Source organism: Hyaena hyaena, unplaced genomic scaffold (assembly GCF_003009895.1).
Source record: "Hyaena hyaena isolate Hyena2069 unplaced genomic scaffold, ASM300989v1 scaffold_238, whole genome shotgun sequence".
Classification (NCBI taxonomy): domain Eukaryota; kingdom Metazoa; phylum Chordata; class Mammalia; order Carnivora; family Hyaenidae; genus Hyaena; species Hyaena hyaena.
This window is the reverse complement of record NW_024080870.1, coordinates 614,684-627,389: the sequence shown is the minus strand read 5'-3', so window position 1 is coordinate 627,389 and position 12,706 is coordinate 614,684. Positions and strand designations below refer to the sequence as shown.

The following is a 12,706-nucleotide window of genomic DNA, read 5'->3' as shown; positions in this document are numbered from 1 at the left end:
GGACTTGAGTCCGGGCAGCGAGGTGCACCCGTTGTTCTGACTTTGTGTCCCCGCTGCAGGAGGGAGGGGTGGAGGCAGTGCAGAGGGAGGTGAGACGGGTGCAGCCTGCTGGCCTCAGGGCCCCCGGGCAGGGTCTTCAGTTAGAAAAGCCAGGACGAGGGTGAGGAAGACTCCACTCCCTTTGCTGTAACAAGTCAAGGAAAGTTACGGGGAGTCGCGGCTCCCTACCCCACGGGCAGGACGGTGACGAAGGCCATGTGCCACCCGGACACACACAACCCTGTCGCGGCAGAAACCCCAGGAGCCAGAGTGTCCCAAACGGTGGCTTTCCTGCCCGAACCCGACAGGATAACACAGCCGATCGTCTGACGAAACAGAGGAGAAAAAGGTCATCCGAATGAGAAATAGGAAACAATAAAATCACTTTAATTTGCTATTTCTCTTTGTGAAAGGTCATTACAGTATCATTTGCAAAATGCAACCACAAAAGGTACGGCGGGGTGGCGGCGACCTGGGAGCCACGGACCCAGGCCTCCCTGTCTGTGGTCACACAGGCAGGCTGCCTGCCACCTGACCCCATGGAGACAGGCCTCGGGGCCCCCCGAAGGCTTGGGGGAGCCAGCTTCCGCGGAGATGAAAGCACCCAGGCGGGGCGCAGAGGCCGGGCCGTGGACTGGGGTGCATTGAGGGTCTGTGGTCCCAGCGCACCCAGATGCTAAAGTGACGTGGGTGCCGCCTCCCGGGAAGGCCCTGTGCGGCCGGGCCCGAAGCGGGGGCAGGGGTGGGGGGGATCGCAGGCCCGACCACTGTGCTGCTCCCACCCTCAAGTCACTGGGGTGGGATTGGGGTTTCGCGAGAAGATCCAGGGGGTCATGATCCAGGCTCTCCCGTGATCGCTGAGAATCTGAAGGGGAGTAAGGCCCTTGGGGAGCCGGCCAGGTGCAGGGTGGGGGGGAGTGGAACCCTCCGCCCCCCCCCCCTTCCTGCACTGGAAGGTCAGAGAAGCGGCAGCCTCCCGAGTGTAGTGAAGTCCGTCCCCTGAGTTCCACAGCAGCTGAGGTGCGAAGCCCTGGGGGTCAGGGGTCACTGAGCGGCCACCGCAGGGTTCAGAGCACCCCCAAGGTGGCCCTCGGGCAGGAGCTGCTCCCAGAGGGGACTGGAGTGGCTGTAAACATCTCGTCCTTTCTCACCACCAAATCCCCCCGCAGCACTGACACGGGCCCAGTCCGCAGGGGTCCAGTCGTTAACGCCTGTAGTCACGTTTTTCAGTCAGGAGGGGAGGTCAGGGCACCTCTGTCCTTTCTGAATCCTCCTACAACGATGGGGAAGCGTCCCCGGAAAACCGTATGTTCCGCGATTGCACATCCGGAGGGGCTGAGACTCGGGAGCTCCCGGCAGGGCCGGGGTGCGGGGGCACGGGGGGGGGGGGGGGGGAGGGCCTGTCGGCGGGACCTCCGCCCGCCCTCGGGGGAGGGGCCGCTAGGAGAACAGCTCTTCACAGATCCTGCGGGTGTCCTCGGGCGCTGCCACCGTGTAGCCCACGGTCCTCGGGTCAGTGAAGATCTCGTGGTCATTCCCGCCCTGCAAAGACACGAAGGAGATGTGGCGCCGCCCGGTGGCCCCGGGAAACGAGGGCCGGGCCGTGCTGGCGGCGGTCACGCGGGTTCCCAGGACAGCAACCGCACGAGCACCGCCCTGACCCAGAAAGGGCTTATCGCCTCCTGAACTCCGTCTAGCCTGGAACGTGCCAATCAGCCTTTGGAAGGAATCCCGACGCTCTCGGGAGGAAGGTTCGACGCCTATTTTTCCGTAAAGCAAGTTCGGGTGATGGCACACTGTCCGCCATCATTTGCCTGAACTGCGCCCAAGCCTTCCCTTGGGTCACAAGGGCGCACAGCCCACGCTGTCCCCGAGCTGACAGCAGCCACAGGTGACTGCTGAGCACTTGGTGGCACGTGGCCAGGGTGACAGAGAAACTGAGTTTATGTGATTTTGATGTGTTTACATTTCAACAGTGCCTGTGGCTGCCGTGTGAGCCAGGGCGGGGTGCAGATCCGTGGCGCCGCTGCCTCGGAGGCCGCCTGGATTGCCCCATCTGCTGGAACGGGGCGGGGCGGGCGTGCTGTCACTGGGTCAGCAGCTGCCCCGTGGCTCCTGGGGGCTCTAGGCGTCTACACACATCTTCACCTGGGGCGCCGCTAGGAGTCGAGAGCCAGGCTGCAGGGGTCCCGTGCTGTGCACGCCCCCCCCCCCCCCCCCCCCAGCAGAACAAACCAGGCTTCCAGCCGCCCCAGCCCCCACCCTGAGCTGCAGGAAAGCCCCGGCTTTTGTTGTCCTGCAAATTCCTGCATTTTCCTCACGAGATAGGATGGTCTACCTCAAAACCTTGGAAAAATCCATTAGTTTATACTGTGATGAGAATAACTGCAGAGAAAACATGGCTTTTTCTCATAAAGATTCTGTAGAGAAATGTGACATCCACTTTAAAGGACTCAGGGACGCAGAGATGCCTACCGCGCTCTTGCCCCGGAGGGGCCGCGGCGGGGCCCATGGTGCGCCAGGCGGGGGGCACGTGAGGCTAGGGGCCTGGAGCCGCCGCAGGGACGGTCCCTGCCCAGGGCCCCCAGGGACCTGTGGGGTCTAGCGCCGCCTCACACGTGTGTGTGCTGTCAAGGGCTCTGGGTCATTCTGGCCGGCGTCACAGGCAGCCCGTGCTAACCAAGCCGGTTCACGGGATTCCTAGGACTGAAGTCGGTCGGACTCCTCTCAGGACCAGGGCGGTGGGTAAAACCGAGCACAGTGACCCCAACTAATCAGGCACAGAGTCGTGCGCTACCGTCCAGAAAACCCAAACCTCTGTGGGACCCTCACCCAGGAGGAGACCCTGCTCACGCCTGAACCCAACGGGCCTGGGGGGCACAGCTGGGGGCGGGGGGGGGGGTCCAGGACGGAGGCTGCAGGGCAGGGAAAGGAGGGGAGGGGAACCGGGGTGACAGGGAGGCGCCCGGGAGCAGCGGCCTGAAGGAAGTGAGGGGATGAGCCAAGTCCGGAAGGCGGCTCTGTGGCCTGTGGCCCACCAGGCGGTGGAGACGATTTTCCGTGAAGCCCCCGGAAAGCTGCAACCCTGGGGACACGATCCTCTCGCGGAGACCGGACGGGAGATGAGGGTGCAGGCAGGGTTCGAGGGCACGCGCGGCCGCCTGAGGCAGCGGCTGCTGGAGCGGGCAGCGTTTGCAGCTGCCACGCCGGGGCCTCCCGGGAGACCACGTCCACGCAGGGAAGCACGTGTGCTTGGCAGATGCCTAATTCGGACTCTTCCAGGGCCCTGCTGGGGGGGTGGGGACGGGTCTGTGCAGCGGGAAGACGCCAGCCCCTCAGCCCGGCCGTCGTGGCTCAGCGAAGCGGCAGGAGCTTCTGCGGCACCAATTCCTCTCCTGCTGGGGGACTGGGCAGGCTCTTCTGTGAGTTGGGGCGTGGGGGGGGGGGGCACCGAGCTTGCAAACGGAGTCAGAGGGAGGTCGGGAGAAGCAGGAGGGAGACTCTGAGCTAGTGAGCTAGAATTCCTCTAGAATTAGGCGTCAGGGGCGCCTGGGTGGCACACTAGGTTAAGCGACTGACCAGCTCCTGTCATAATCTCATGGTTCATGAGTTTGAGTCCTGCATCGGGCTCTGAGCTGACAGTGTGGAGGCTGCTTGGGATTTTCTCTCCTCTCTGCCTCTCCCCCATTCATACTTTCTCTCTCTCAAAATGAGTATTAAAAAAAAAAAGGGGGGCTCCAGAGGAGGGGAAATGGCAAACGCAGGGATCTGAACCAGGTTACAGGTCACTAGGTTCCTGCTGGGGCAGCCCAGCCTCCCCCAAGCTCCAGAAGGGGGACTGTTTCTGAGAGAAGACAGAGGAACAAAGCCAGAAGCGATGAATACGATGAATAGGAGGGCAGATCGTGTTACCAGACAGCCCAAAACGGAGGTTGCATCTCCCGTGTCAACAGTCTGTTAATATTTAAATCCCGACCAGGCCAAGGTTGGAGGATGAAACAGAAAAGCAGAAGGCAGTTCTGCCCCGCCCGGTGGAGTCCAGTCTCCAAGCCCCCCAGCCCGTTTCTGCACACGCCGCTGCTGGGCGGACGTGGGGCGTCGTCGCTGGGGCCGCAGGACGGAACTAGAGCGTCCAAGGCCACGGGCCCCGGTCCGCAGGCGGCTGCGTGCGCACGCTACGTGTTCCCGTACCTCGGGTCAGTTTACCGAGCTTGTACCTGAGTTCCAGGTGCCACGGGCACAAAGGCTCTGCTCTCAGAGACCCGCGGCGGCCGTGCTCCCAGGCTGGGGTGACCGTCACTGCGGGCGCTTCACCTGTACCTCCAGGGCCGCGGGGCCGCGGCGAGGGAAGCCAGATGGACGCGAGTGCACACTCTGTGACCGGTATGTGGCTGCTTTCTCCAGGGGTGAGGATTAGCTGGGACGGGGCAGTCATAGCTTTCACGTGAACTTGAAAAAATGTACCTCAGATGACTGACTCCTTTTTCCTGCCACAGAGTCAACAGTTAAGCTTAAAAGGGAAAAAAAAAAAGCTTGGCCCCATGGTCACGGTGACTTGCAAACAATTAGGGGACTGCCACGTATGTTAGGTTGTCATCTGAGGTTTAGAACCCGGTGGCTAACCCCAGCTTGGGGTGTGGTGGGAAGCAGGCTCGCTGTGCCAACGCCCCCGGGGCGACCCTCGGGGTCCCCTCAGGGCTGCAGCACAGCCCCTCCCCCCCCAACGGGACTGACGGCTGTGCCGGGCTGGGCACAGAAGGGCCGCAGGAGGTGCGGCCTCTGCCAACCCCAGTGGCCGCATCAGGGGCCACACGCGAGGGGCCTGGTCCCGTGTCCCCTGGCCCAGAAGAGCCACAGCAGGGGCTGCTGCTCGTCCAGGGCTCACCCACCCGAGGCTCTGCTCCCAGGGGCCCCGGGACCATGGACTCTGTGGTCCAGAAGGCAGGCAGGTCAGCAGGGATCCCAACACGTCCGCACCCACGGTGCCCCCGCCCAGGGTCCTGCTTCCTGTCCTCCTCTGGGGTCCAACTGGTCAGACCTCGGGGCGCAGCGGTCTTCCTGGGGGCGCCGCCAGGAGCGAGGGGCCCTCCCCGTGCCACCCCAGGCCTGCCACAAGCCACACGGGATTTCGCACTGAAACACGAGCAGCAGGGCAGGGCTGCGCGCACCACACATCCTGTGCCCTCACCGGCCCTCCGGCATCTTGAGCGCCCTGGAGATGCCAGGCGTGGTGAGGGCGTCCAGGTCACGCCATGCTGTCCGAAGCCTGCCCAGGAACTGAGGTTCACCGGTTCGTAGGCATCACGCACCCGCAGGCCCCTGTGGCTCAGAGCAAGGTCAGGCCGGCTGGGCACCCCGCTGGCTGCCTCCTCTGCTCGGAGGCACACAGTCCCTGCCTTTCCCGAACCGCCCCGGGCGAGCCACCCTCCCTCAGAGCCTCCCTCTCCTCCCACGGGGCTTAAGGGCACCGGCTCATGGACACAGACGTGTGTGCTCACGACACGACACTGTGCAGGCAGCAGGGGCCAGACTCGGGTCCCCTGGGTTTCAAAGCCCCACCGCCTGGTCCCCCGGCTGCTTAGATCAGAGGCAGGTCTTCTGAGGCGATGCGGGAGGGGGCGAGGGAGGCTGTGGGGGGCCGCCGCTCGCCCCGCGTCCGTCCGTCCCTGCCCGGCTCCCGGAGGGATGGAGGAGAAACGTCAGTGCCCGGCCCAGGGTCTGACATGGAAAAGGGCTTTAGAAACTAACGGCAAACAAAGATTTGTTTTCTTCCTTTTCAGTTTGGTGTGTTAAAGCTTTATTTTTCGACAGCCCATCCGCGTAGCTGAGAATTTAAGAACAGCTCATGGTCACAGGGGTAAGAGCTCTCTCCTTGCCCCCGCCCCTCAGGAGGTCTGTGATCTGCGTTTCGGGGTGTCCTCTGATAGTCCCTTTAAGGGCTCAAAAGCAAATGTGGGCAGAGGGCTACCCCCTCTTCGGACAAAACTATCACACGTTACTTGCTCTGTTCTGTACTCCGCTTGGCTCCCGGTAACAATCCCAGAGAGGGGTTTACACCAGCTATTTTCACAGGGTCCCCGCACCCCCGACCCCGCCACTGCACGTGCACCCCTCAGGCGCAGACACCTAAATCACCGGGTGGACTTGCCCAGCCACAAAGGTGTAAGTATTAGAAGGTTTCCATGTTCCAAGGGCCTTGAAGCCAGGAGTTGGGAAGCCGGCCAAAGCTGTCTCACCTGGGAGTGTGGAAAGGAGGGGTGGGGGGTGGGGGCACAGCCCTGGGAAAGCCATGCAGGCCAGTGCGGGGGACCGATCTCTGGGCCCCCAGCCATCCCTTTCCCTGCGGCAAACCATGGCGCTCCAGGCTGGGCCGGGGCCTCAAGCCTGCCCTTTAGCTGCATTTTAACAGATCCTGGGTGTTGTGGCCTGTGGGCAGGAGGGCGGGCGCCCCAGGGCAGATGAGATGGGGCCAAGCAGGGGACAACATAGTCCCCCCCCCCCCCCCCCCCCCGCGGAGAGAGGCTGACAGGCGGCAGATGGCACACGCTGGGGGAGGGGGCGGTTGGCCTCGGCTCCGGGGTGCCCCCGCCGCGGGCTGCCTCTCCTAGGGGGAGGGGGCGGAGAACACCCCCCCCCCCCCCCGCCCTGGCTCTCTGGGGCCGCTCCAGGCAGGGAAGGCAGGGAGGGGGCTCTGTGGGACCCCAGCCCCCAGTGGGCGGAGGTGGCTGAGAGGCAGGCCTCCAAGCCTGTGGTGCTGGGCAGGGAGATGGCTTTGTACAGACAGCTCTCCGCTCAGGTGCCATCTCCCTAGAGGCCAGCACAAAGGTCTGCCTTAATAGAAAGCAGCTTTCAAAACCTCTGTCACAGAATTTGAGAAGTTGAGGGCCGGTACTTAGATTGCTCTGTGCCTGAAGTTTCAAGAACTGGTGCGCTGTTTAAAGGTTCAGATGCCTGACTGTCCGTGCCCATTTCCAGGAAGCCGCTGACACCGGCACAGGGCAGACAATGGGGGAGAATGTCCCCACGGCCTCGGCCACGGCAGTGGCCACAGCCCCGGTGCCTGTGCTGAGGACGGGGTAGATGAAGCACGCCTTCCTGCCAGAGGGTCACACAGCCCCCAGGGGACCGTATCCACACAGAGGAAAGGCTGGGAGGCCGGTCAGCGGGTAAGTCACAGGGACGTACACTTTATCCCTCAGCCTTCTTCATTTCTTTTTCTTTCATTTTTTTAAAATCTTCATTCACTTTTGAGCGGGGCAGAGACAGAGGGAGACAACGAATCCAAAGCAGGCTCTGAGCTGTCAGCACAGAGCCCGACAAATATCCCACAAATCGCAGGATTGTGACCTGAGCTAAAGTCAGACGATCAACTGCCTGAGCCACCCAGGCACCCTGATCTTTTGTTTTTGTTTTAAAGTTTATTTTGAAAGAAAGAAAGCGCATGTGCAAATGAGGGGGCGCGAAGAGAGAGGGATAGAGAGAATGCTAAGCAAGCTCTGTGCTGTCAGGGAGGAGACCGACAGCGTGCTTGATCCCACAAACTGTGAGATCACAACCTGAGCCTAAATCAAGGGTCAGATGCTCAACCCAGTGAGCGGCCCAGGAGCCCCCGCACTTTCTCTAATGCTCCACGGGGATGGGACGTTACGCAAGCATCCAGGGGAAGGCAGGTGAGGTGGAGCCGGCGCGCACGGCTGAGGCGTGCTCACACAGCAGCTGGCCGGACGAAGCAGCCTGCAGGAGGCGCTCTGTGCTCGCTCACGGCCCACCTTCCGGCAGCACGGCCCACATGCTGTGGGTGGCTGCTCCACAGCCGCTCGCTGCAGGGGCACCCTGCCCACCAAGACCCCAAGGGCAGTTTCAGGAGCCTGCTTTTTCTACACACGTATACTCAGGGACATTTTCAGAGCCTGCACCCAGAGCCTGTCACCAAAAGGACCAGCTGTAAGCCACGCGACGTCACTGAGAACCGGGCTGATGGGCACCATGCTGCCAGGGAGCCAGCAGAGACCCTCAGGTGCCCTGACGGAGGGACGGCTTACTGGGCTGGAAGCCACCTGCCTGAAGATCAGGAAGTCTGTTCCAGTGCCACCGGCTCTGTCACTAGCTGTGTGGCATTGGGCCAAGGCCCTTACCCTTTCTGAGTCCCAGTTTCATCATTTAGGAAGACGGACGTGTGACTGTGCGGCCCCAGAGTCCCTCACGCTGGAGGACTGGATGGGGGGCCTTGCTGAAGGCAGGTAGGTCCGTCCCAGAAAAACCTTGGCAGAGCAGCAAGGATTCTGGACCCGAGACCACAGGGATCAAACCTCCACGTGATGCACCTGCTGGGTGCGAGATGGCCAGGGCCCGGAACGGGGCCTCTGATGGCAAGGGGACTCCCATCACTGGGTGGCATTTGACAGCGTGACAGGGATTGAAGGGGAGGTGTCTGGAGAGGGCCCGGTGTGGGAAATGACCCGAGGAGTCCCCCAGGCTTATACCAACGGGTCACCAAGGCATAAAGAAGTATGAAACTACAGCATGCTCACACCCCAGTGTGGGTAAACAAGATTAGGACCCCAGGATCGAGGGGGAGGGTGCAAAGGTATAGGAGGTAAGCAAGATTAGGCACTGAGGGCGTAAAGCGCCCCCCAACTTAGTACTACAGCAGAAAGCTGCTCTCACGGGAAGGAAGGCCATTAGGTAAGCATTAGGTAAATGGGGCCACAGCCCCCTGCACTGCGCTGCGGTGCAGCCGCCCACAGAGGGGGTGATCGACAAAAGAAAAGGTGCCTTGTTAACCCTGAAGTCATTTGCCCGAACCGTCCCATCCCCTGGGCTCGCTGAGATAAACAGAGGTGGTGCCTCACGTCGGCCGTAAACACCCTTCCGCCCGGCGTCAGGATTCTATTTTGTATTAACCCAAACCCCTAAACCCCAAATATCTTCAAGACCCCCTTCCCCTCATGTCCAGCACCACGTTTGTAAGTCTCTGATCCTAATAAAAACGGGGCAAGGACCCTTATGTGGGGCTCTTGTCTTTTCCCAGACATTAGCCATGTCTCTATTTTAATCGAGTCCACGCTCTCCCTGGCCGAGAGCGAGCTTCAGACCCAGAGTCTGCAACAGCCGGTGACCCTACGTGACGGAAGGAAAGGGGACCGCAGGACGCCGCGGTGAAGGAGCTCCGGGAAGGAAACGCGCCGGGTACAGCCTCTACCTGACAAGGTAAGGGGACTCGCCGCAGCGGAACCCGTGGAGAGAAATCGCTGCAAGTTCCCTGGCTCCCTGCCCGGCCGCTGAGCAGAGCTGCCACATTCAAATTCTTCAGTCACTGGGAAGGAGACACAGCAGGGGCGACTGTGAAGTCGGAGGCTCCTCAGGTTATGGGCTGTCCTGCTGAACTGCTTTGGTTCGCAGAACAAGGAACTTAGGATCTTAACGTGTGGGATCGAGTAGAAGAAACCCGGAAGACCAGGCACTGTGAAGCGGCTAGTGTCCCCCCGTGAGGTAACCCTCCCCTGGTCCATCGTCCACACTGCCCTTGAGTTCTGACGGTGCATGTGAAGATTCAGGGTTACCTGAGGAGGAGAAACCTCAGTCCCCCTATAATCAGGCTGTGCCTCTGCTGCCTTTACAGCCAGAGGATACCCCTCCCCCTCAAAGGGTGGGATGACATCCAGCCTCAAAACCTCACCGACCGGCCCTCATGAAGTCCTCACCCCAGTGCAGAAGGACATTAAAAAAGCGCCCAAGGCCGGTGAACTGCAGCTGTGGCCTGCTGTCAGGCAGAGTGGACAGTATGTCCAGGAAAGGCGGCCCGTGCACACAGTGAAAGTACAGACAGCAGGTCAGCTCCACGGCCTTCACCGCCCTTGTGCGATGGGTGTTGGGGAAACTCTCTGTGGCACTTACTGCCCGTGTGCCCGGAACGCTGTCGCTGCGCCAGAGTTTCAGGGCGCTTGCGTGGCTCGTGCTGTGCAGGACTTGACAGCTGCCTGGCAGGGGGCAGTATTCCCAACCGCGGCCCCAACTCCTCATCGCTGTCAGTAAAACAATTCGCTAAGACCCTGCGGTGTTTTACGCAGGCCTCCCTAACAGAGGGATTCTAACGGTCTCTCCCTGTTTCTCCCTCTACCCTCCGACCATCTCTGGCTAGTGTACTCTGGGATAGAGACTTTAAGGAGTATTCCCCCAAGGAGCTGCCGAAACTCCTTTTGTTTCAGGGAACTTCCCTGTCCTCTCGGGCCGACAAAGGCTGCCTGATTCCACTAGTGGAAAACCAAACCAAACTCAAATCCGTATCTGCTCCTGCGTCTGAGCCGATGGGCTTTAGGACCACGTGAACTCTTTCTCTGTCCCCTGCGCTTCGGCCTGCCTTCAGGGGCCCCTCACCTTTCCCACCCTCCATTCCCCCTCTAGTTTCTAAGCTGCCTGGGGTGCCGCCTTCTTCTCTGGTGGCACCTGGTCCTCCTCCCCACACTGTCAAAGGTGAAGAACACCTCCTTAAACTTCCAATTCCCTCACTGGTTCCACCGGAAAACATTCAGGGGACCCACATGAACTATGACTAAGTTCTACAACTTTATTCTACTAAGGTTTACGTGTTCTCTCTGCTCCAGTCTATTAGCCAATGGCCGCCCGATGGCTGAAAGTGATGGTTAGCTCTGCCCACAGTTCACAGGCAACTGTTAAGACAGCTCTCAGGGCCTGTGGGGACCTAAAACTTGAACGTTTTGCTTAAATGATAAATTGACTTGTGTTCTTTGGACGTTCAGGCCTCTTCCGAATCAAGTGGGACCTGAAGGCTTGCTTACTAAACGCAGGCTTATGCTTCTGACTTCTTCTAAAATAAATACATAAATTAACTAAGAATATTTAAATCCATGCTTTATGCTGAATGGATTCATGAGTCTACCACCTATAAAATTTTCTAACGTAACAGACCATTCACAATTGGTTACTGCTTAGTCTTCACTGGAGACTAAGGTTTCTAAGAGTTAAAATTCTACTAAATGTAGTTAAAACAGTTAAAAATTTTTAAAAAGCAACTATGTAGGAAATAAGGAGATATAAAAAAAGAAGTAATGGAAATATATTTTTGTTGAAGGTAAAAATAAGTAATTTTGTCCTAAATGAGACTGGTTATTTAGAAAAAAAAATGGCTTGGGACAAGATCTAAACGCCAAGAAAAACTGTAGAAGGTTCATGAAGAAAAATCTTTAAAAGGAAATTTTATGTGTGGTCAGGACAGACTGGGGTTAAAATAAATGGATTTTAAAAGTACACAGCGTTAAGATTAAAATTCTTCCTCCTTTGATCCAAAGGCTGGGAAAATGATGCCAATACTCGGTGCCGCTCCAAATCCCGCAGTTGTTTGTTCCTGTTTAGCAGAGGGACGGACGATACGTGAAGGGCTTTTACTAAGATACATGGGAGCCAACTGACTAAACTTAGCCCACCGTACACCACAAGTGGATATCCACATGGCGGAAACGTATTTATGTGGGCACTGCTGAAAAAGACGGGAACAGATCTCAACTCTGGCCCTTTAGCCCCCTGCCTCAACGGCCAAGGATCAGCATGCAAGTTACTACTGGGCCAAAATAACGAGTGCATCCTACGACAACCACAGAGAAAACACATTTTTGTTAACGGTAAAAAATAAATAAATGAATATAATTTTAACAAAAAAGGTAAAACAACAGAACCACACACCCTTTTAAGTTGTTTTACTTAAGCTTGGGTGAAATTACCCACTCCTTATAATCCACAAGGCCAATCAATTGTAAAATGAGCATATATTACGTTAAAAAAATGTTAAAAAAGCAAAAAGGGGGAGATACCCCTGCCTATCTGCATTAGAACCTCAGCTCTTTCTTGATGTGCTATATTTACTCTTAACTTTAAAAATCTTAATCCTCACGGACCAACTGCAGCTGAGTGACATTCTTCAAAATAAGATAAACCCTCTCACCCTATGGTGCTGTGCAAAACCCCTGAAAGGGGGTCTTCACGGACTGGGCCCACTAAACTTCTCACCTGGGGTCAAGAATATGCTTGTATTCTTTCAGGTTCCGGCCTTCTGTGGATTCCCTCTCTCGTGTGGTAAAGCCTTCCTTACCCCGGCACCCGTAGGACTCCTTCTCATGAACCAGACCTTCCAGAGAATGACTGAACAGCCACTGGCCCCCGTTTTCAAGATGGAAGAAGCCTCTTCACGGACGCCTCATCCTGAAGTCACTCCACAAACGTAAGTCACTGCCCTGATACAGCATGGGGAAGCCTTAAACGCCTGTCTAGCCAGGCCGGCATCCTTACAACACAGTGATTTCACATACACCCCTAATTCACATCTGACGGCCGTGATTTCGGTCTTCAGAATGTGTAACCGTGATTCTACTCCTTGCCCTCATTTGTCCAGGCCAAGCTCAATATTCACACTGGGCTCATCTCCTCAACCCACCTGTATCTGATAGCCTAAGACTCCTAGGCAGGGATATTGCAATTAGCAATAATGACAGAGCTCACGGAAGGAGCCGGTTTTAACCTCCCTTCCAAACGGAACAAGAGCATTGGTGTTATAGGCCGAGACCTCAGTGGTGGCTTCCTCCAGGACCTCCTATGAGTGTTACGAAACTTTAACAACTTCTCTGCTTGTCTCCCACTAAAAATCAACCGGCTT

The 12,706-nt window shown here is 58.0% G+C and overlaps 1 protein-coding gene across 3 annotated transcripts in view; it reads right to left on the bottom strand.

Moving 5' to 3' along the window:
• Positions 1-405: 405 nt before the first annotated feature.
• The window catches only part of PMM2 (phosphomannomutase 2), a 30,071-nt gene continuing 17,770 nt past the window's right edge, over positions 406-12,706 (bottom strand). The window contains exons 8-9 of one of the 3 annotated variants that reach the window (XR_005530517.1): positions 4,257-4,526; positions 1,497-1,581 (exon numbers count right to left, since the gene is read on the bottom strand). Coding sequence is in view for 2 of the 3 variants with exons in the window: in XM_039244323.1 (XP_039100254.1) it covers positions 1,480-1,581 (102 nt within the window). In the remaining variant the exon portion in view is untranslated. Of the gene's footprint in view, positions 1,582-4,256; positions 4,527-11,157; positions 11,287-11,318; positions 11,405-12,706 lie in introns of those variants that run through there. The other 2 variants (XM_039244324.1, XM_039244323.1) reach the window with 2 other exon arrangements.